The sequence below is a fragment of the Cygnus atratus genome, chromosome 15, assembly GCF_013377495.2.
Source record: "Cygnus atratus isolate AKBS03 ecotype Queensland, Australia chromosome 15, CAtr_DNAZoo_HiC_assembly, whole genome shotgun sequence".
In the NCBI taxonomy this organism is placed as follows: domain Eukaryota; kingdom Metazoa; phylum Chordata; class Aves; order Anseriformes; family Anatidae; genus Cygnus; species Cygnus atratus.
The window spans coordinates 6,456,295-6,479,363 of record NC_066376.1 but is presented as its reverse complement, the minus strand read 5'-3'; the positions used below and the strand labels follow the sequence as shown (position 1 = coordinate 6,479,363).

Genomic DNA, 23,069 nt, shown 5'->3' with positions numbered 1-23,069 from the left:
ATAGCTCTCTCTAGTTTGACTTTAAAGAAGCCTGATACCTAATTTACAATCTGGCAGAAGGTTTCCTCAACAAATCGTGTCTTAATTTGCATCATTTTTTCCCACCAATGTACTGACTTAGGAACACGAAATTGCAGGATAAGGTGTTTCAGCTCTTAGCAAAGAAAATGGGAGTTTATGGGTGCTTAGCGCCAAGCAAAATGAAACTTAGAACAGAAAGCTTAGAAATGGATGGTTCTTAGTTTAGAAATTGAACACTGCTTGTCACTAAGTGAAGATGGAGGATGCTGCATGGAGCCAGATTAATGCAGCTCTTTTTAAATGTTTTAATAATAAAAAAAATGTTTTCATGGCAGCCGATCAAGAAATTTCTCTGCAATCTTTTATGTACTGACAACATATCAATGATGGGTAGAAAAACTCTTGCAACTAGCCTTGGTCAATCCATTAGTGTAGCTGAAATTGTTCTTTTTTGCCAGATGGCATTTTTCCACTAGGTCATGGAGTATAAATCACAGAGTTCCTGTGACATTCTGCCAATATGTGATTACTCTTCTCCCAAAAAAAAGCATGTGGAAAGCATCCTAAGACTACTGTTACTTTATATTTATCATTTTACATTTTCACATTGCCATCTCCTTCCCAAACAACTTTACGTGTGAGGTACAATCCCCAGTGTACGCAGCCTTAACGCAAACCCTTCTAGACGTCACTTTGATGTACATCCAGAAAGCGTAGGTCCAAGACTTCTAGTACCAACAGCAGCAGCTTAGGAGATTCTCATTATCTCTTTTTCCAGGAATTCAGTGCAAGGTACAATAAAGTGAAATGGTCTGTCTTACAAATCGGTCCTAGAGCCAGAAAGCCCAAGGCAACGTCAATCTGTTTGTTTGATCTTCTTTCTGGCTGATGCAAAATATGCCCTTCTGACATCCAAATGCAGAGATAGATGTCATTAAGTTTTCAACTTTGATCTATTAAAGGAAATATAAGTAGCAGCCTGCAAGATCCTGTTTTGTTTAGTGTTTTTTTCCCCTTTACCTAGATGTGATCAACCAACTGTAAAGGAGGAGGAGTATTCCCTCTATCTGTTTCAGGGAAACACAGGACACACATGGCAGATGCCCGCCTCTCATAATGTTTAAGTGGTGCAAGGAAAGCTAACACATGGCATTGTAACGTCTTCAATTTGCATGCCACACCAAAAGCCACAAAGTCAACAGGTTTTCCAATAGATAGAGCTCTGGGATGCAGCCATCTAACACTGTTCTATGAATGCATACTGTTAATTTAGAAGTTTCTCCACCTAACAAAAAGCTGCTCTGCTAGTTCTTAATCAGAGGCCTTTAAATTCACATGGCCTAAGGTGACCCTGCGGTTGATGCCCTTAAACCATGCAATGAAACACACTCAGCCCTGCATTTCCCCACGCAGGGAGATGACGGGGGGAAAGTCTGTTCCCAGCGGGAGGCAAACATAATAGGTGATGAAATGAACTCTACCTCCCACAGGACAGATGGGAGAGGTGAAGCGCGATGAGAAAAACCACGCTGCTAAGCCAAAAGAACTTTCAGAGGCGGAATATAGGAAGTGCCCCTGTTTCGGTGATTTCGTCTGTTAGTAGTAAAACTGTACTCTGCACGCTACAGCTGCCTACTTCCTGGGATCGTGTATGCTTTCTGTTTTAAATAGGGTCAGCCTCTGCTCTCCGTCATGCCAATGAAACCCCATTGCTGACTAAGGATCCCAGTCGCAGCAAATTAACGTAGAAGCCTGTTTTCTGATATAAATGGAGCATTTTCATGTTGTCTTTACTGTGATTTCTTCTTGAATCGGACACGTGGCACTGGGCTCTGACAAATTGGCCTGGATTTTCTTTTTTTCTGAAAACAATGATAAGCTCCATGTTGGGTAGTGTTTTTCTTTAAGTAATATGCCAGATGGTCTGGGGGTGTGGTTTCTAATTTTATGAAGGGGGTTATCAGTCATCTCTGTGCTACAATATAGCGACCAAATCTGTCAGAATAGAAGAAAAACCTGCCCACTCTGACTTACAAAACTTACTTTCCCAATTAAAAATATATGCTTTGCATTGCAGGAAAGAAAATGACTGTTCTTCCTTCATTTTCCACAAGATTCTGCCTTGTTACTCAAGAATATCAGTCATTTTCTGCATGCGTGCCTGATCCTGCAAGCTCTTCCCTTACAAGATCATTCTTAATTCTCAAGTCCACCCACTGAGTTTAAACAGGGCTACTCGCATACAGAAGGACTGGCAACACCATGCACTAAAATGAAGGAGAAAATAATCGGTGGAGTGTTTTTATTCTGATCCCCGGGTTAAATCAGTATATGCTATTCAACAGAAATACATCTACTGTACAAGCCCTCACTGAAGTAACCCTTCCCTAAATGCAATTGCAGCCCTAAGGAAATATGTTTCAGAAGTATCATCTTATCAGTGACAAGTAGAAAACGTTTGATTTGCTAATCCAAGCTAATATTAAATATAGTAAACAGGCCCAATCCTGTTTACTGAAGAAAACATGGAAATTTCAATGTTCGATTAGTCACTCTGATAAACCCTTAGTAAGAATTACTCATGACAGTAAAGACTGCAGGACTGTGCCCAGAAAACATAAATGTAGATAGCAAAGAGTGAGTGGTTACTGTCTGTGAAGATCCAATCCTGCCTGCAGAGCTCAGGATGAGGCTTAGCAAGCATGGAAACTGAGCACTCACCCAAGCAAGAACAGGGTGAAAGGCTGAATATTTTATTTTTAAATATTGTTTTGAGTTCATGTCTTAAGGCATTACTGTTTCATGTTGAAATAGTAAAATATGTATGTCTTGTTTCTCTAATGGTTTCTAAACTGACAAATTGCACAGAAAATGCAAAATGAAATAGTAAACCTGCGGCTGACCTCTTCAGTTTTTGGTCATGCATCCTCTGGCTAATATTTGCCACAAGGTAAACAATTATTTTCTGAAATAAATTTCTTTCCTCTGCTACCTCCACTAATTTATTTAGCTACTGCTGTTGCTTCACTTGTCTCCTTGATTCTCTTGCAATGGAGCCACGTGAACTTTTGCTCTCCTTGCAAGTGGTATTTAAAAATGAAGCATGTGCTTGTTACACTGGGGTATTTGAAAAAATAATGTATTCTGGTAGCTGCAGTATAGTGAATCAAATACAGAAAAAACATGCAGTATTTTAAAATCCTAGTCTTCAGATCCAGCCCTTCTGCAGCAACAGCCAAGCCTTCCACTGAGTTCACTGGGAAAAAGATTTTAGCAGTAGTGCACTTGTCTGGTCCAAAACAGTCTTCAATGGGGAAATATGTATTGCATACCCCTTCCCTGTTGTGAAAGCTTCTTTAATTGCAGTGATGATGAAGCACTGCTCTCCAAAAATATTAAACCAATGCCAACAGATCTGGTAATTAGTAATTGGCCTCTATGGTAAAGTATTGTGCAAGAAAGAAATATTCCCATTTTCAGTGTAATGAGAAACTATTTGCTCCCTAATCACATGAAAATTGAAAACCATGTCTGTAAAACATCTTCCTAGTGCCTTTCTGCTCATTAATACAGGACTGTACTAAAGGCAGCGAGTTAAACCCTAGAAGGATCCTGCAACGCTGAATGAAGGTGACTGAACCTGGCACTGACTTTACAAAAATACACAGCATATGGTTTAAAAGGAGATGGCCCAGTACCAACGCAAGCAAGAACTCATTCATTTTTCTCCATGTTTGTTCTTCAGAAAGATGCAGGTTTCCCTTGGGCACATCAAAGGTGCCGGGTTTATTCTCTCACAACTAAGGCAAGAAATTGCCAGGAACAAAGTGCATCAAGCGAAACCAAACGATAAGAAACCGAGTAATACAGCGCTTCTCGGTCTGATTTACTGCTGCAATGATCTGTTTGAACTGCACGTTCTCACTACACCCATTTGCATGCCTAATGATGCAGAAAATAACCCTGTGCTATTTTCTTTTGGAAAAAGTGTATCTGTCAGAGTTAGCTTCATACGCAGGTTCCTGTTTAAAATCAGCGCGGATGGTTTATTTTCCTTTTAATAAAGCCCAGTGCTTGAAGAGACATTACTTCATTCATAAATATTGTTTCAAATATTTTAAATACCTCTAGGACAGTAGTTTAAAGATAACAGAGCAATGCGAGAGGGACAACAAACCTTAAGGAAATTCTTCTCCGCTGAGGGACGGAGAGGTCTGAAAACACAGAGGGTCACTAGGTCCCTCTCCACCCTGAACCCCCCGAAGTTTTCATTCCCGATCTTGCCCCCTTGGCCGCCGCCTCCCTTTGAAATGAAGCTCCCCTGCCCAGGGCAGCCTGGCTCTGGAGGCCGGGTCCCCGCACGGGTCTCGTCCCCGAGGCGAGGCTGCCCGGAGCGGCGACAGGCGTTCGGGGCGCTGCGCCGTGGCCGCCCGCGGTGCCTCCCCCCCGGGGCGGCGGCGGCCGACGGCGCGGAAGGAAGGAGGACGGGACTAATTTACCTACGGAGTCAATCTCCAGGAGGCGCTGCAAGTCGCGGATGCTGTGGATCTCGCTGTGCGCCAGTCGCTCGATCAGCTCTTGCGGGATCTCGGCCTCCTTCAAAGACACACACACACACCGCGGGTCACCGCGCAGCCCCGCGGATCGGGCGCCGCGGGGACGGGGATGGAGGGGTCGGGGCTTTAAGGAGGGTGCGGGCTGCTTGCAGGGTGCGTTTGGGCGAAGCAAGGGGGAAAAAAATCATCCCCTCCCCACCTCCGCTCCGCAGACTGTCGGAGCGCGCCCCGCCGCCCCCGCTTGCGCGCCCGCGGGGGTTGCGCGCCCCCCGCTGAACTGCGCCACGGCTCGGCACGGCTCCGGCCTGCCGGGGAACCGGGCTCCGTGCCCGCCGGGGGTACGCCGCTTTTCCCCGAGCCCCCCTTCTCCAGCCGCTGGAAACCCACCCGCGCAGCCGCCTGCCGAAGTTTGCCCGAGCGGGCGTAAAGTTCACAGTGGGGCCGGGCTCCCCCGGGCCGGGAGGGGGGTCCCGAGGGGCTCCTGCATCGCACCGGCGGCTCCCGGTGCCCAACGGCCCCGGTCCCAAAAACTTACAGCCCCCCGCCGCAGCGCCCAGCACCGCGCTCGTCCCCCCGGGGGCCACCTGTAGCAAGCCCTAGCCGCGGCTCCGCGCCCCCGGGAGCAGCCTTCCAATGGCAGGCCGCACCCCAGCCTCTGTCCCCGGCTCTGGGCGAGCTTCAGAAGCGGGGAGCGGCGTCCCGAGGGGGGCCCGCACCCCACTTGTGCCCGCGGCACTAACGGTGCCCGCGGCCGGCTGCGTGCAGCGCCGTGCGCCGCGGGGGCGGCCGCTGCCGGGCGGCTCCGCGAAACCGCTCTGTTTGCAAATAACCGCAGCCCGCCTGCACCGCCGCGGAGACAGATAGAATATATCACATCCATGCATGCGTATATATGGAGATTATTGGGGTTTTTAGGCGCAGCCGGCGGCTCCGGAGCGGAATGCACGGTCATTCCCCCTTCGCCGTTGGCATGCGGGAAATGGCAACTTGCTTTCGGCCTCGGCTGCGCAGGGGCTGGGGCAGAAACAGGGGCAGAAGCAGGGGTAGGGGCAGAGGCAGGATCAAGGGCAGAAGCAGGGGCAGGGGGGGCTGGAGCAGGAGCAGGGCGCGGAGGTGTCCGCGGAGCCCCGCGGCCAGGTGCGCAGCCCGTTGCGCCCCCCTGCCCTCCTCCGACGCCGGCTCCCCCCCCGAGCCCCGACTGCGGTGTCCCCGGGGGAGCCCCGAGCACGCAGCGAGCCGCTCTCACCCACCTCGCAGAAGGTGAAGGACAGGTAGCCAAAACCTATCAGCAAAACGCAAGCCCAGGTCCTCATCGCGGTCTGGTGCACTTTAGACACGGAGGGAAGGCAACGCTGATGGAGAGGAGCTGCAGGCCGGCTCCTGCCGCGCAGAAATTCAGTACCATCCCTCAGGGGAAAGGCAGCGGGGTGGCTCGGGGGTCCTCCGCATCCAGGCTTGGGGTCGGGGCTTGCCTCGGGGCGGCGGGGGTTTTAATTACGGCGCTGCCGCTGTTTGTAGGTTCCCCTCGCTACGGGAGCGTGGCCGCGCTCTCCTTGCTGCTGCTCTCGCTCGCTCCTCTTGGCTCTTAGGACTAGACCAGCCGGTACTTCTGCATATTTGCTTAGATCAGACCAAAGTGAAACCCAAGGAGTCGATCCGGAGCGCAGCCGAAACGCCCATCACCTGGCTGGGGCGGCTCGCCCCCCTGGCGGCGGGCGGCGCTGGGGCCCGCCTCCCCGGCCTCCGGCTCAGCGCCGGGACTGATGGGCTGCTCGATTTGCCGGCTTCTTGCCCCCCCTTTCCCCTGCCGGGCTGCCCTCCACCCTCTCCCCCTTTAGCAAAAAGGGAAAAAAAAAAATCTTTATTGGTACGGTTCTCTGGCTGAGAATGGTCCCGCTTCCCTCCCCGGCTTGGGGGGAGGTTAAAAATGGTAATTAATTATGAATAATTGCAGTGATAAATCGGAGCAATATTGCAAGATCTCGCGGGCTGCCTCGGTGCAGCTCCTTCCCCACTTTGTACGGGAGAAAAAGAGAGAAGGAGGAGGAAGGAAGGAAGGAAAAAAATATATATATATGCAAGAAGGTTTAAATCCCAAGGGGATCGGAGACGAACTGCAACTCCTGGCGGAGGGAGGATTCCCGGGCTCGCTGCGAAGCGGTGGCCTGTCTGGAGCGTGGCTGAGCGGAGGAGCAGCATATAGGGCTCCCTCCCTGCCATGCGCCTCCCCCGTCCCTCCTCCCGGTACTCCCGGCACCAAACCCACAAACAACAAGTAGTGGGGGTGCCGCCAGCTGCAGCCCCTGCGCGCACGGCGAGAGGGGCTCTGCCCACATACGGGGAAAAAAAATGGAAAGGAAAAAAAAAAAAAAAGAGGAAAAAAAAAAGAGAAAAGAAAAAAAAAAGAAAGAGGAGCCAGCGAGGGGCTGGGGCGCCGGGGAGGGGAGCGGGGCAGCCTGTCCGCCGCCCCGGCCCTCTGCGGCACTGGGGCGGGGGAGCTGGGGAGGGCTAGGAGCTGCTGCGCAACAGCCGCCCTGCAACCTTACGGGATCCACCTTGTGCCCCTGCCTTTTATATAAGGCGGAAGAGATCGCCATGATCACGGAGGGGTTGAGAGTGTGTTTTTTTTTTTCCATCGTTAATTGCTGGTTTTTGGCGGTGGGGGGAGAGCTCGCCTTTTGCAGAAGGGGAGGGGCAGCGGCTGCGGGTTGTGTTTTTTTATTATTATTCTTATTTTTTACGCAGCTATTGCAGCGCAGTCTTCGTCGCAAAGGAAAAAGCCCCCCTCCTCCCAAAAATAAAAAATAATAAAAAATAATACTAATAAAAGCAGCGGGAGCCCTCCGCCCTGCGGCACCCGGCTGCGGCATGCGCGAGTGCGGGGCTCCCCTCCGCGGCCGCGGAGCCGCTGCGCCCCGGGGCTCCGCCACAGCCGGTCCCGGAGGCCCCCCCTGCAGCCCTCCGGGGGCACGGCGGCCGCAGCCGGGCGGTGGCAGGTGGGGCTCCTCCCGCATCCTTGCCTCCCTCCCTCCCCGCCGCCCCGGCGAGCAAATGCCCCCTTTTCCCCGGCGCGGATTGGCACAAGGTGCCTGCTGCACCCTGACATCTCCCTGAACTCATTGTGATTTAAATACCAGCCTTTTCTCATCTAAACAAAGCATCTTAATAGCAGATGCAAAGAATTCAGCTCATCTGAAAATCCAATAGCATTTAAGTGGATTAACTGCAATAACACAACTGAGGAGTGATACTATCCTTCATGGAAGACAATAGACTGTAAATGCACAGCCAGGGAGACTTATCCTTTCATCTCTGAATTTCCTTCAGCATTTCAAAAGCGAATGCTTTCTAGAAGCCCTGAAGGGGTTTGCACGCTACTGGCTTGGACATGCTTCTAGGAAACAACCTGTGCTTTAATGGGCACTTTGCAATTGCATAGAAGTTCCCACCAAAACAGAAGTGGCCTTTCAAGTACGTTTAATTCTCTCTCATGATGTCATGTAGACTTACAGGGTGGTCTCCAGGACCACAAGGAGGGGAAGAAAAAGGTGGGGGTTGAAAAGAGAGAAAAGGAAAAGAGATGTAAAAGATTTGGAAGCACTTTAAAAAGGGGATTTTTTTTTTAAAGGAAAATGCTGAGCCAGTGTGAAGCCATTCTCAACTGCCTCCTGATAAATAATGAGAAATGATCCCAGTGCCACACTGCAGCAGACCCATCCGGGCAGCTGGAAGCAGAAGGGGCAGGTCATTCTGGTTGTTGCCATCATTTTCTTACGTGATGGCACTTTCGTATATCACAGAAGCAAAAGGTGATGACTTTAGCTAAAAAAAGTCTCTTCTGCACTTATCATTAGCTTGGGTTAAAAGAAACAACTCTTATGGTCTGTGTTGTCATAGTAATAAAAATAATAATTACCAAACAGTGAAATAGATTCTGACAGTACTGGTCTCACTAAGCATTTTCTTCTTTCCTTCCTCCTTTTGCTGGCTGGTGTGCCTGGGATCACAAGTGCTGGGTATTTGTAGCTTTTCCAAGTGGCAACCCTCTGTTAAAGCCAATGTAGAGATAGCTCCTACTTTATCTGGTGTTAAAAAAATCTATGCAGTTATGATTTTTCTTGCATTCCCCTCATTTTATGAGAAACACACTGCATCAGCATCTTTTTTAAATCTGTCATTGTGGAGCTCAGATAAGCATCTCTCCTCTGGGTCGAGTTACACTTGGAGTAGCTTTTAACATTAGGCTGTTTATATGGATCATTGCAAATATTTGATAATAATGCAAAATATGTAAGATCCCTGAAGAGACCAAAGACCGGGGAACACAAATAAAATTCACACAGAATCTGCACACAACTTTGTACTTGGGTTGTCTGGTTATGAAACACATCTTCTCCTTGTCTTTTGTTGGATATAAAAATGCATTCATGCCAAGCAAGTCGGAAGAGTCCTCACAAGAGTGCAAAGCTATGTGAAAAGCACCATACAGGCATCTCTCTACTTCTGCATGGCACCTTCCTACAGTCTACAAGTCTATTAAACATGTGTGCACCTAACATGAAATTTCCTCTTTTATGTAATGCCTATAACCACACATGTAGGGAAAGTGACAGGGTGGTATTTATAGGCTGAAATGAAAATCAGCACAAAGAACAGAGCATCAGAAAATCAGGTTTTGCACTTTTTTATTTATCTGATAGCAGCAAGCAAGATATTGCTTGTCTAATTTGAAGCACGTACTGCTAGAAGCCCCTCAAATGTCAGGAATTATAATAGAATTATGCTATGACAGAGTGTTGAGAGGGAGGATTTCCAGGGTTTGCACAGCACTTGGCTTGGGGGAAGGGATGCAAGCGCTCCTTGACACAAAATGAAACTACTTCAGTGGCCCCCGTGTTTTCTGCAAGTGGTGATGCATAAAGCCAGGCTGCCCCAAATCAGGCTTCCAGCACCAGTCATGAAGCTCATTTCAATCCATGCAGGCTCAGTTGTTAGAAACACGGCTAGCTCAGGCCACGTGGCAGGACCAACTCATGTTTCAGAGGAGTGTGCTGGGGCCACAATGCACGAAAGAGCACGGGCAGCCAGGGCACAGAGCCACAGCAGTGAGGCGGGTGCCGCTGTTTCAAAGGTTGGGCTGAAATGTTGGCACTCGCTTGCCAGAGGAACAGCATCTTTGCAATCACCTCCCTGTTGAAGCAGTCTTGGGAAAGCCATCTGATTCTTTCCCAGAGTTGATTTCAGTGGGGATTTTGCCTCGTTGATAATCACATTGAAATGAATGAGAATGAGGTTGGGTAAGGGTTGTTTTTTTCTGGAGGGGTGACCTGATTTTATTGTAGGGGCTGTTTGGGGCTCAGCGTGTTCTGCGGGATGCGTCCTGCCATGGCAGCTGAAGATGGACCCAGAGCCAAGAGCATCCTGGCTCTGGAAAGGGACCGTAAGGAATGCTCTCAGGGATTCAGACCCACACTGCTCAGCATCACTGTCACACAACATAATGCTAAGGATAGAAGTTCATACCATAAAATCCAGAAGCTCACCCACTTTGGGTAGTTTCTTTCAAGTTTTGACCATTTCTTGGCCTGTATTTTCAGAGGGGCACATGCCAATGGTGCAGGAGGTTTTCTCCCCTCTGTTCAGTTGTTACCTGCCTTTGGAAACAGGCATGAAGCTGACCCAGGTGCAAGTGAAGTACAGGCAATGGGTTGCAAATGCAGAAACAGCAAACCAGCCTCTTTCCTGAAACTTGGCCTATGAACAGCAACAAGTAAAGCTGCAAGGGGAATAAGCAAGACGGTTAGTATTCCAGCTGGTACACCTACAAATATTGTTTCCTCCTTTTCCAGCTCTTCCTTCTGGATCCTTGCACTGGCTCCATCCCTCTGGCCAGGCTTTGTTTTCTTTGAAACTTTTTTTTTGGTGCAGCTTTCCAGACACTTTCATGGTTGAGAATTTTCTTAAATAGTCATAAGATGCAAATCTGCTGCAGGGTTTCAGCTAAGCAGAGTGAACAGGAGGGGCTCAGAGCAGTGTCACCATGTCCCTGCCAGTGAACACAGAGGGTGGCCATGGCCAGTGCCACCTATGCACCTCAGCACGTGAAGCCACAATATTTCTGGAGAGGGTTTGCTGCCCTGTGTGTGGGGCAGTGTCCCCCTAGGGCTGCCACACACTTCCCAGAACTGCCCCTTTGACTTCAGCAGGGGTTAGTCCCTGGAGAAATGCCTTAGTTTAATAGCAGAGGCGGTTAGTAGCGCACTGTTTAACGTGCTCTTTCCCCTGCCCAGCTTCTCCTTACCGAGGAGGTTGAGCAGCACAGCCGAAAGCGAGGGGCTCCCTGACCTTCCCTGCCGCAGGAGCCATGCTGAGTGACACGCAGTTCACCTTCAGGGCTGGAGCACAAACGGGCAGCCCTGCCAGCCTGGTAGCAAGATACCATGTTTAGGCATTAAACTAGGGCACTTGCATACCAGCACGGCCCGCTATTTTAGTGGGTAGATGAAGTTGCTCCCTGCTCTCCACCCCTATGGGACAGAAGAATTGCTGCAAGTCGGGGATATCTTCTGCCTGGTGGATAAAGCTATTAAAAATGGGCTGTGTTTTGTCAGTAATGCTTAGTTCATCCAGCTGAATAACTGTAAAAGTACCAGCACAGCTTAAGGTATACCGCGCTGATACGCGTTGTAAATGAAAGTAACATGCTGTGGGCTTGGTCTCCAGGGTCCTGTGCGTGACGTACTCATTTATCCTCAGCAATGTGGGTGTAAAACCCTTCTCCTCTGACTCAAATCAAAGCCAGTCGCAGAGATTCTGTGGAGAACATCCAGGATGTAACTCAGCCATGCTAAGTACCATAAAATTGTGATATTATTCTTCATTGTTTGTAGCTTGGAAGCCTGTGGAGGCCTAGCTTGGAGCAGTCCATTTTATTAAGCTCCATCCAAACACCATCCAAACACAGTGAGATAGTTGTTCTTCTGAAGAATTTGTATTCTCGAAGTGCAGGCCGCCCCGTTTGTGTTCTTGTATCCATGCAACCTTGTTGCTCCTACAACATTACACATTTGTCCTGTGAGATTCCCTCCCTTACAATAAAAACTCACGAGAATGATGCATGCATTTTCAGCCCTACACACACCAGAGGCTGCAGGATCCAGCCATGCCCAAAGGACAAAGGAGATAGGAAGGCTGCTGTAGTGGAATCGCTAACTTATTTTGAACTGCAGATGTTTGTAATGGCTGTGAAATTTCCTAATTGAATTTCTGACCCTTTTTGTCACAGAAACCCAGTTAATAGAGGGGAAGGAAAGGAGCAAATAGAAAGCGTGACTTTTTTTTTTAAAGAAACTGCTGCCGAGTTCTGCACATTTGTCTTTTCTTTTTTTCTTTCTTCTTTCATCTTTATCTTCTAAAAATACAGCATCCTGGTCCTTCCATGGTCTCGGTGGCTGCGCATAGTTCAAAGGACCACACATGAAGTCACCAGTCCAGTGCAGCATCACTCCGTAGGGCTTTACCGAGACCACGCTAACAAAGTCCCCCAAAAGCTAATCCTCTCAGCACACCTCCATCCTTTGAGGCAAACGATACCCACAGGCCCACTAGTGGTGGTGACCAGAGCAGAGCAAACAACCCATGCTACGGTACGCTTTCCTCAACAGAACTTCCCAGTGAACTGAGTGCTTTCCAGCTGCTTACTCTCAGTGCTTTGTGCTTACATAGTTTCCTACTAAAAGCTGCTAAAGCTCTATAACCACTAGGCACGTGGCTGGAAATGCAGAGGGGACATGGTGAAGCTAAACAACCTGCACGTTGCAGATGAGAAGCTGGGGGCAACCATTTCCAAACCCACCCGATCTCTCAGCCACCCACCACCATCATCCAGCTGTACTCCAGGTCCAGCGGAGCTCTTGCAGTCACACAGTGGTCACATCACTCAGCTGTGACACGTGGGTGTTTTACCTTGGTCGGTGACCTGCTAGCCACTGTTCTGTGTTCACAAAGATCATGTTCATGCCTGTGATCTGGTACTGGCCTGCAAAGGGGACGTGTACCTGCATTTGCACCAAAAGTGAATTTCTTGGTTCTTGCAAAATGTGAAATGCAGAATCATCTTCTCTGTCCTATTGCATGTAGCATTAGTTTACCTTGCAGCATCAATTTGTGATGTGGTACCCATCAGTCCAGATACAGAACTCCTTCTTTCTTAGAAATCAGTGAGAAATGCTATGTTAAACCGGAGCACAGGCAATGGCCCTTTAAGCATTGTCTGTTTAACTGTAGCACGATCTCTCCTGCACTCGAGTGCTTTCCATAAACAGCAAGTCATCCTGGAAGGGGAGGGAGAGGATGATAAATAATCCTGTTATTCATGCGACTGCGTTCTTTCATGAAACTGGGAAAAGGCAAAATAAAGTGGCGACTGTGAGGCTGAGAACAAAATTCAAGGCGGTAGGTTGTGTCGCCGCAGTTATTTTGGGCCAGAAGAAAATCTGAGAAGAGAAAGGTGAGCAGAAAAGGTTTAAAATGCCAAGAAGCAAGCAAAGAGACCAGGGATAAAAAAACAGCTTTCTCTGCAACCCTGCTTTGTGTCTGGAATAACTGCTAGGGCTGGCAGTAGCTCTGGCTGCCCACCTCTGCAGGCATCCTAGACGTGCTGTTCCCACAGCAGGACCACCTGTGCTGGAGGCTTTCTCCTGTGCATGCACCTTGCGTGAAGGTGGGGAGTGGGAGCTCCAGCAAGGACAGTGCAGCAAGGAGAGACCAGAAGTGGGCGAACCCTGGGAAAGAAATCCCATGGAGTAACAGGGAAGCAGAGCAGAAACCCGTTTGCTGAGGATCCTAAGAAATGAGCTGAAATTAGTTGGGAGAGTTAATGGTGTTCCCTCTGTCAGTTTTTGCCCCCGTGCCGGAGGTGCCTCCCCAGCTCGTGGTGCCCTGCGCTCCACCTGCCCTTTCTGTGCATCCCTCTGGGCCCCGGGCTGGGACAGCTGAGGCACAAGCATCCATCCCATCCGGCCGCCTCTGCCCGTGGGCAGCCTCCCGCAGAGCCCAGGCAGACAGCTGTGGGGTGGTGACATCTGAACTCCCTGCAGCTGTTTGCCATCTGCATGTGAGTCAGAGCCCTCCATCCCTGCAGTGCTCCTGCAAGCGGCCCCGTTGTGCTGTGGGGTTGCCAGGTACCATCCCGGCCTTGGGTTTGTAGGAGCATCTTATGCCAGGAGAGCATGTCAGCACTTTGAAGACTTCGGCAATGACACATGTTCGTTTCAGCAGCGTGGAATTTGGGACTGGGACAAGGCAGGCCGTGTTGTGATCATCTCCAAAAAGTGCCTCTTCCCTGTGTAACTTCGTGACATCAGCACAATTGCTTCAGGCTTGTAAAAGCTTAAGCCATTGTAATCAAGGCCTCAGAGCCTAGGTATTGCAGAGAGAATTCTTCTCCATGTCCTAGGTATTTAAGCTGGGGGGGAGGAAGGAATATTTGGGCGAGAAGGAACATTTAAGGTGTCAGCTTCTCTGCTAGTGTAAGTGGAACCAGCTACATTTAACTTCAGTCGGGTGTCTCTGTTACACCATCACTGTGCAAAGCTCCCAGAAAAGCAAATGGGAATTACACATGGTGTGATGAGAAAGCAGTAGATACCTTTGTAAATACTGCAGAATCACGAGCCACATGTATCTTTCCTGAGACACCCTGCCAAACTAGCAGGTGTTTTTTACATCAGGTCCTATATTAACACACTCCTACGTACGTCTGGCTGCATCTGCTGTATTAATGATCATTCGGTGCATAATGGCTGGGTGAGTTTGTGAAGTAAAATACCACAGGCAACAGCCCAGCCACAGTGCATACAAACGGTGAACTGCTTCTGCTGCTTCTGGTTGTATCGCACGGTTTATTACTCTTGTTCCTTCACCATGACTTTTTTTTCTTCCCTCCTCTTGCTGCATTTTCTCCTTGTTCCTGCCTATTCCTTCCCCGTTTGTGGTTTCCAGATCTCCTCAGCCTCTTTGTTTTCTCCCTTTTTTGCCACAGCTCTTCTGTCTCACTTTGGTTTCTGTGTATGCCAGAGCTGATGAGTGCAGCAGCCAGGCATCCCCAAACACTCCCTTGCACCACAGCAGCCTCACAGCAGCAGGATACTGCCCCGGTGCCTGGCGTCCAGGAGGGGGTGGCACCGCTTCCACGCCAGCTGTTCCTCCTGGCTGCTAAGGAAGCAAAAAGTGCTGGAAGGGTGTCCAGAAGTTGTGTATGTTCAGCTCCCATCCAATTGGGAGTTGTGAGCATTACTTAATGAGAAGGATTTAAAAAATAGTTTCCTATCCTCCTTTGTTTGAAATTAAGATGTCAAAATTCAAACACCCATGCTAGCCTGGTATCTGTTTCCACTGCTCATGCTTTTAGTCTTGTAGCTGTTGCCATGGTCCTTCATGGAGGTCTCACCTTTAGTCTCAGGCACTCTTGGCCTAAGTTTTAGCTTTCTGCCATTCTTCGACAGCATGTGCGCACACTCGGAGCACAACAGCTGGCGGATCTCTTATTCATGGCTTAATCACTTCCCTCTGGAGGTGCACAGTGTGCTGTGTGGTCTAGTTCATCCCTGGCTTTCTGAGGGATGGAGAGGCAGGGTCAAGCACAGCCCCAACTGAGCCTAGCACTTCGGAGCATGACTAACCCTGGGCCTGCAGCACTCCATTGACGTCGCCAGGACAGACCTGCTTCTTTTCCTGGCGTTCAGCAAGCATTTCATCTTTCGGAGTCTGCGTTACCACACCCTTCCATCTCATGCTCATCCCAGCACCGTGCTGCTAGCTGCCCACTGGGTTTCCACATGTCCCCGCTGACTTTCCCCAGGCCGTCCCTCTGATCTCATAACCACAGTTTCCCCAGCGGCTCGCTGGGTGCCCCTGGTCCCACCCTCCATCAGAGGCTGGCGGTACCACTGATACTTTCCCCCATCCATCTGGAATTCCCCCTGCAGCCCCTCAGCCACCTACTCCCATAAATGTCATCAGGAGCTTTTGCTGGGAGGGGCTTTCTGCGTTGCCTCTGGTGTTTCTTCGCTTCGTGGTTGCGTGACCCGAACTGGCTGTCGATTTAATTTGAAACACCATTACTCCAGAACAGGGCCTCAGCATTCGCAGCGTTTGAGAGAGATAAAATAGTGATAGGGCGCCAGATGGCTCAAGAGACTGAGAATCAGCTATGGAGTCTTTAACTTCTACATCACTGCTTCAAAATGCAGCTCTGATCCACAGCGAACATCAGGATTGCAATTCAATTTCCAGTATATGTGTGGCCATGCCAGAAAAGCTTCCCCCATAAAGCACCACCTGCTGTGGCTGGGAGGCCTACAGAGGTGTGTGGCCATCACCTCACCCCAGGGTGAAATCTCCTCACAGAGGCTCTGGCAAGGCACAGTCAGATCACCGCGCTGCACACGAGGCCTGGTCAGATGGCTGTGCTGCACACTAGGCCCGCTTCCACACGAAAACTGTTTCCTCCCCTCCCAAGTTGCCTTTCCAGCCATTTTGAGAACAACCTTGTGGCCAAGTCTCATGGGGCCTGTAATGCCGCAGTCCCAGAGGTCTGCCTTTGATCCCACGTGCACCTAGGGAAAGGCTCCTTGGCATCGAGGGACACTTTGCCAAAGGGGCGGTACACAGAATAAGAAGCAAGTAAGAAATTTGTGTCTGGAGCATCCCTAGGATGAAACCAGTGTGAGAACAAAAGTCTGGATGTGTATGCAGGAGTCAAAGCCATACTAGGCTAAGCTGCAATAGTCTTCTTTCATTATGATGGTTATTTTCTAACCTAGCTGTGCATGGATTAGAAAGAACGAGGTGCCAGAGGAGAGGTGACTATGAACCAGTACTAATGGAGCAGGAGGAAAGTAACCCAGCCCTCCTGGTTTCCTTCCCTAGAGCCATGATAGCTGAGTAGTGCATCAGACTCCTTGCTGGTGAAGTCCTTGCTGTATGTGAAGGCAACAGAGCAAACAATGTGACTGTTTTTCCTTGCAAGGCTTCTTGGCTTGTGCCTGGCTAGAATGTTGTCCCTCCTCAGGCCATGTTCACTTAACTGCTCTCTCCCGGGCTCCCCTCGCCCCAGCTGGAAAACTGCCCAGAAACTCCCTCCCCAGATGAAGGGCCAGGACCAAACCAGCCAAGTCAGGCTTGTTACTTGAGTCTGTGCCCCCTCGGCTCCCCATGCAGGCCCACCTCGAGCCTCCCTCCTTGTTTTGGCTGCGGACGTTCCTCACTTGCCCGGGTGGCCCTGGCTGGTGGCCGTACACAGCCCGTGCTGCCCCCGGCACCGATCCCACCCCACACATCCATGGCCCCGTGTCGGCTCTGGGGATCTGCTTTGTCCCATGAGCAGTTGTTTGGTTTATGTTCGCGTATCAGGCTGTGACCCTGAACTGGCTTCTCCCTTTAAATTCCTTCCACTTGGCTCTGCCCACACTGTCCACAAAGCCTCACAAAGAAATGCAACTTGGAAAAAAAAAATACATCCAAGAAGAAGAAAAACCACTTCACAACAGAATGTCCTTCTCTCTGCCGGCAGCTCTGCCTGGCTGCAGTTTTCCCAATGTTTGCCATTTGGACACAGGGTCTGCACACCTCTGCTCTTCCCCACTCTGCAGCATCAGCAGTGTCACCCCACCGCAGGGCAAGGAGCACCCACAAGCTGTCCCCATCCTCAGGGCTCATCCCTGCTCCCGAGGGGCTGGGCGCCTGTCCAGAGTCACCTCACTGCTGCTAAAAAATGCTTTTGTCCAGCTTGCATCCCATATCATCCTTTAGCATCTGCATTTATCTGCCCTGCATCTCAGATCACTCTTATTGTGTCTGCATTTATCCAGCTTTCATCCCATGTTGTTCTTTCAGCATCTGCATTCATCCAGTGCTGCGCCTAGTGCTGAGCTCACAAGGGGGGCAGCGTGGCTGAGAGCTTTCCCACTCCACTGTAAAGAGGCAGTGAACCCCCCTTGCTGTCTCATTATTTATATGAGACTCATTATATGTACATATATATATAGGATTGTCCCTGTGGAGTGGCAGCTTCATGCGTGTGTGCGTGGGTGGATAGCTTTGCATTTGCCCTCATGATTTCATGCCAAAAGCATTCACAAGTTCAGCTTGCTGCTTGATTTCTCTCTCCCCCTCTTATTCTCCCCTTCCAAGCTATTCATGGGCTCCAATGAACCCACCCCATATTTGCCCCCCTAACCACGCGGTCTGTGATCCGTTTTTGGCTGTCCCTGCAGCTTTCTCCCTCCCTTGCCCTGCCTTGCCTTCTTACAGATCAGACTTTCGGCTGCAGGCTTTAGGCTAGACTTTCAGGAAGATCAAAATAAATTATGCCATACGCATTGCTGTTATCAAGCCTTCCCTTTAGCCTCTATTTTCAGCAGCTATTTCTGGATGATTAATAATTTACAGTGAGGCTTGGCACAGCAATGGTTAAAGGGACAAAGCTGATCTGACGCAGGAGCCTTCTGGACAGAAGCAGTTTTATAAAGTCTTATAAGTGTTATTTTTTTTCTTTAGGAAAGGAGTAGATTTTTTTATTTTTTTTAAGTGTTGTGAGAACAGGAATGTTTCTTTTTTAGCCAATTCCACATACTTTTTGTTATAGGAGAAGATGTGGTCTGAGGGTTTTAGCAGAGGCTAAAACAGGGGAGAACTGGATCTATTTTGGTGGCGTATCAAGTGAATAGGAAATAATCGAAAACGCTGCATTAAAAATGAGTTTAGCAGCAGCTGCAGGCAAGCCCTGCTCAGCAGATGGCCCTCCCCTTACCTGCACAGCACCCGCGGGACCGTGCCGCTGGGTGTGAATGTGCAGAGTCGATCCATTTTCCCCCTCTGGCCAAAATCCATTCCTTTAATCATGCCCTCCTGGGAGCTGAGGTTTCATGTGCAATTGTTTTTCTGTTGTTGAAACGAAGCATTTTGGCTCCCAGAGGTTATTGCAACGCTGTTTTCAAGAGCCGTGCATCCCTCCCCATCACAGCACCCTGTCACCATCGCTCCCTGCCTGGTGGAAAGGCAATGCGGTTTTTTTGGGATGCGTCCCCTGCTAAGGACACACAGCAGTCCCATTGCTTCAGGTGCACACCCAGGTCAGCCAAGAGTGTCGCCAAGCGTGTAGCGATGGGTGGGATGAGATTGAAAACAAGAGGCCAGAATCTTTTTAGGTTAATCTGCTAATGCCGAAGGAACGCGTTTGGCAACAGCATAAGGAGAGTTCTCATCAGGTTCTATTTCCACTTTTCTTCCCTTCAGCAGTCTAGCCATGAACGTCGCTGTGAAGGGTCCAGATGCAGAAAATCCTCCTGCGGTTACCACCCCACCCATTCCCTGTGGAAATCAGCACGAGGTGCCAGGGCGAGCCGCAGGGCCGAGCACTGGCCACTCTACAGGCTGTTCGGGGGGTGATGGATAACTTGGCACCACAAGGAGGGCTGCTGGAGAAACGTGCAGAGCTCTTCATGAGGACTCTTGAAGAAAACACCCTTTTTGTCTTTGCATCCCCATTTGCACGTCTGAAGAGGGGACAGTTGGTAGCTATCGGAAATGAAACATTTTGGTTGTCGCTGAGGAAAAAACTCACATTTTTTCCCTGAAAACTTTCACACTAAATGGAAATTTTCTGACAAACTATTCAGCCAGAATGACCTTTTGTGCTGCAGAACAAACTGTGATGAACATTTTTTTTTTCTACCAGGTTTTTCTTATGACATTATGAATCCTGATGGGAGATTAGCGAACGCGGCTCATTATCAGCGTATGTAGCATCGGAGAGGAAGACTTGAAGCTATGTGAGATCTTGAAAACAACCACCCGATGCCAATAAGCAATTTGAGATACTAAATAGAGCCAAAAAAGCAGAAACCGTGGGCTCAAGTCAGTGCTGATGTAACTCCTCTCTTTAAGTTACCCTAAGGCTGAATTTGCCTCAAGAAAGTCAAGCTGGGGAGCAGACTACGAAGAAACTCAGACTGGATGAATTGTGGCAATGAATTGCTAGGGTCAGCAACAAAATCGAGAGCCCATCACAGCGGAAAGAGGATTCGTTGCTGAAGGGCTGAGACCAGAGCCTTTGCTGGACTTCTGGGGCAAGGTGATGAGGCAGAGGTCGGTAAATAACCTTTCCAACCACCAAGGCAGACCAAATATGCTTTGCCATCGCCCGCTTGCTTTTCAATGTACGCGTGCAGTGTTTGGAAAACAAGGCCCTGTCTGTCTCCGCTGAAACAGAAGCAACAAAATAACACTGCTTGTTAGGGAAATGCCAAAACATGAAAAGATAATTGAAACATTCAGGCTGGCCACAAATGGGGATAAAGGCAATAAATCCTGAAAGCGCGTTGTGCTATCTCAGGCAGGAGTTGTAGGCGCAAGGCTTTGGCTGTTCTGCCAGCACGGCGAGGCTGCCTTGCTGCGCCTTTATCTGGGGCGCTGTGCCTCACCCAAGGCCACAAACCTGTGCAATGCACAAAGGGATGTGCTGGTGCTGGACCAGGGATGATCTGCGTCCCTCCTGCTGCAGCTGCCCTCTGCTCTCCTCGGAGAGGTTTTGTGCTCCCAGCAAGCGTGGTGAGGTGGCTGCAGGTGAAGTGGGGTTCACAGGCTACCCATGGGCACGCAGCCTGCACAGCGATGCAAAATGGGAGGTGGAGAGAGCCCAGGAGTGGGGTGGCTTCACTGGGATGGATGCGTGGTGTTATGGGGACACCCCAAGTCCCATTGTTGCTGTGTCACCCTCAGGGCACAGTGGGCTGCAGGCTGCCGCTCAAGCACAAGCAGCCTCATGCATCATTTCGAGGCCATTTTGATGCCTGCCCAGCCTGGCGATCCCTGGTGACTCTGAATTTATCTTAACGTTAATAAATTCAGAGTAAACGATCAAGGGAACCCTATAACTCAACTATAAATTTGATATAAAAGAAGACAGAATCTTTCCTTCTGGTTCTATGTGTCACTGAAACTCGAGCAATAGTGGGGGAAACCTGGAAAAAAAAAAAAAAAAAACGAAAAAAAAAAAAAACAAACAACACAACCCTGCAAACAAAAATAGGATCCTCGAGTCTTCTGCTTATTACATGGCAACTAAGGTATGTGACAGTGCAGAGCAGTTGGCTGGTGGCCTAGCCCGGCTCTCACAGAGGTCTGGGAGAAGTTATAAAAGTCCAAAGGGAATCTGCGAGATTTGATGAGGACCGTCCCTGTTCCTCCCTTGCTGTCTGTCTGTGACAGGGCTCAGCACCGAGATGTGCTGCAAGGCAGGTGGCTGACAGTGGCCACTGCATCTTCCCATTGCTGCTTTGTTCACCCAACTTCCAGTACTGAGCCCACACCCGGAAGCAGACCTCTGTGCAAGGCAGTGTGCTGGCATCATTTCTTGGTGTCCACTCCCCAGTTGGGGTGCTAAGAGTTATCAGTGAGGGATTTTCCAGCACAAGGACCAGACCCAACCAGCCAGAAGGGCTCAGCAGGTGGATGTGGGCTGCAGGAAGCACAGCAGGGCTGGTGGGATGCAGTCCTTTCCTGAAGAGCAGCTCCCCTCTGAGATTTTCCTGGTGAGATCTTTCACAGACCACCCTCTGCCCTTTTGCTGGCTTTGACAGTCTTCAAATGGAAATGCTTGACTGTAGGGAAAAAATACAGAGGTGAAAGATATTCCTCCCCCTGCTTCTTTCCCCCATCTGCTTCAGGGCTTGATCCTGCAGGTGCTACCAAGACAAAGCTGGAGTCAGGTGGGAGAAGACGGTTTGCCAGAGAGCTCTAAAGTGGGCAGTGAGCACAGAGCAGCCAGCTCCCTCCCGCGCTGCTTTGCCCTTGTCTGATGCTGCAGGGGGACCTGCACTTCTGCAGCGCTGGTATAGCTCCTTGCATGCAGCACTTCACTTTGAGGTTCTGAGGCATTGCTGTAACCCCCCCAGCTTGCTATGTGAGTGCTGACCTGGTGAGCATTACCTCTCTTTTGCAAAATGCAGCCATTTCTTTTTCTCTGCTGTAGTAGTTTTCCTGCAATTAGAACTTACCACAGAGCAGCTGGAACTGCCAGCACTAATACAACATGCGCAGCAGCCGCCTCTACCTTCGGGTGGACGGCGTGTATCAGATGGCACCCGGATGGTTTCAGCATGAATCACTCACTGCCTCTGTAACCAACATTCCCATAACCTAAATCTATCAAAAAGAACATAAACCACATCAGAAGCCGGTTCTCAGATACTCATTTGCTAAGACTTTGGAAATCTCTTATATTAAACAGATCATCTCTTTATAGGAGTATGAAGCTGCCCTAATTGTACAAAGGGTGGAAAGGGACAATATTCCATCTGGGAAGGCTGTTTAAGTTTTTCTGGCTTCCTAAATAGCCATTGTCTTGTAAACCGAGCATTCCTCCGCTAGCCTGGTAGACACAACATTCCCCACGTCCCAGGCGAGAGGCGTGCGGGGCCAGCTGCGCTCCCGGCACCGCAGCGCACTGCAGCGCTCCAGCCTGGCACCCACGGGTGCAGCAGCCCCATGGCGACAGGTGGCTTGGGAGGGCCAGAGCTGTCTGCCCCCGAAATGCCATCAAGAGTGTGATGTGCTGCCAGACACAGACCCACACTGGCTTTTGCATGATCGCAGCAGTGGTCATTGGTTTTTGGGAGGATGCTCTTTGCTCTGGGCACCCACTGTGCATTGCCCCCTTCTGCTCCTGCTCCGTTAGAAGGGCTGCCTTGATTCTCACAAGCCCAGGTTTGTGCATACTGACATCTGAGGGGGGTGCACTGACAGGATATTCAACAACATCCATCAAATCCCCTGCTTGCAGTCCATACACAATTTTTTCTGCCCCTGAGGAACTGACAGTGAATGGCAGTGAGGTGTCAGCTCCTAACGCCAAGTCACATCTTCCAGGGAAGACTACTTGATGTGATAATAATCCCAGACAGTTGTATTCTGCACCAGCAGCTCTCATTCTTACTTGTTGCTTCCTTCATCTCTTGTTGATAATGTGCTTGGTTTCTGTTTGTACACATGCTCTGGTACATGCTACTGTACAGCTGATCGGCCCTACATTCATGCTTTGCTGAAGGTATGTTTCTTTCAAAAGGTTTTACATTACTAAAGGTAGCAAGTCATAAAATAAAACCATTGTTGCAAACATCATTTGAAGTTAATCTCAATAAAATCCACAGTAAATATTTATATGCAATACAAAAGTGGCTGGATTTGTTTACCATTTGACATTGTTGGAGAGAGGATTCCATGTAGATTAGTCAGCTAATCTGCTGTAATCTGCTTAAAAAGCAACCAAAATGGGTTCCTTTCACTGAATCATGTTAGCCGTATGTGCACAGTGACCTCAGAAATGTAACAGATTCAAACACAAAAGGGCATTTACCTTGTGGGCGCTCGCAGAGCATTGCTCGCATTGCAGCAGGGCCATAAATTTCCTCTTTACCTTAAAGAATAGGC

General features: G+C 49.5%; 1 protein-coding gene across 8 annotated transcripts in view; it reads right to left on the bottom strand.

The window, feature by feature from the left end:
* The window catches only part of PDGFA (platelet derived growth factor subunit A), a 69,213-nt gene extending 62,460 nt beyond the window's left edge, over window positions 1-6,753 (bottom strand). For 7 of the 8 annotated variants that reach the window (XR_004778948.2, XR_004778950.2, XR_004778951.2 and 4 more), the window contains exons 1-2: window positions 5,828-6,743; window positions 4,521-4,617 (exon numbers count right to left, since the gene is read on the bottom strand). Coding sequence is in view for 5 of the 8 variants with exons in the window: in XM_050713858.1 (XP_050569815.1) it covers window positions 4,521-4,617; window positions 5,828-5,890 (160 nt within the window). In the remaining 3 variants the exon portion in view is untranslated. Of the gene's footprint in view, window positions 1-4,520; window positions 4,618-5,827 lie in introns of all 8 variants that reach the window. The other variant, XM_035548770.1, reaches the window with a different exon arrangement.
* Window positions 6,754-23,069: the final 16,316 nt, after the last annotated feature.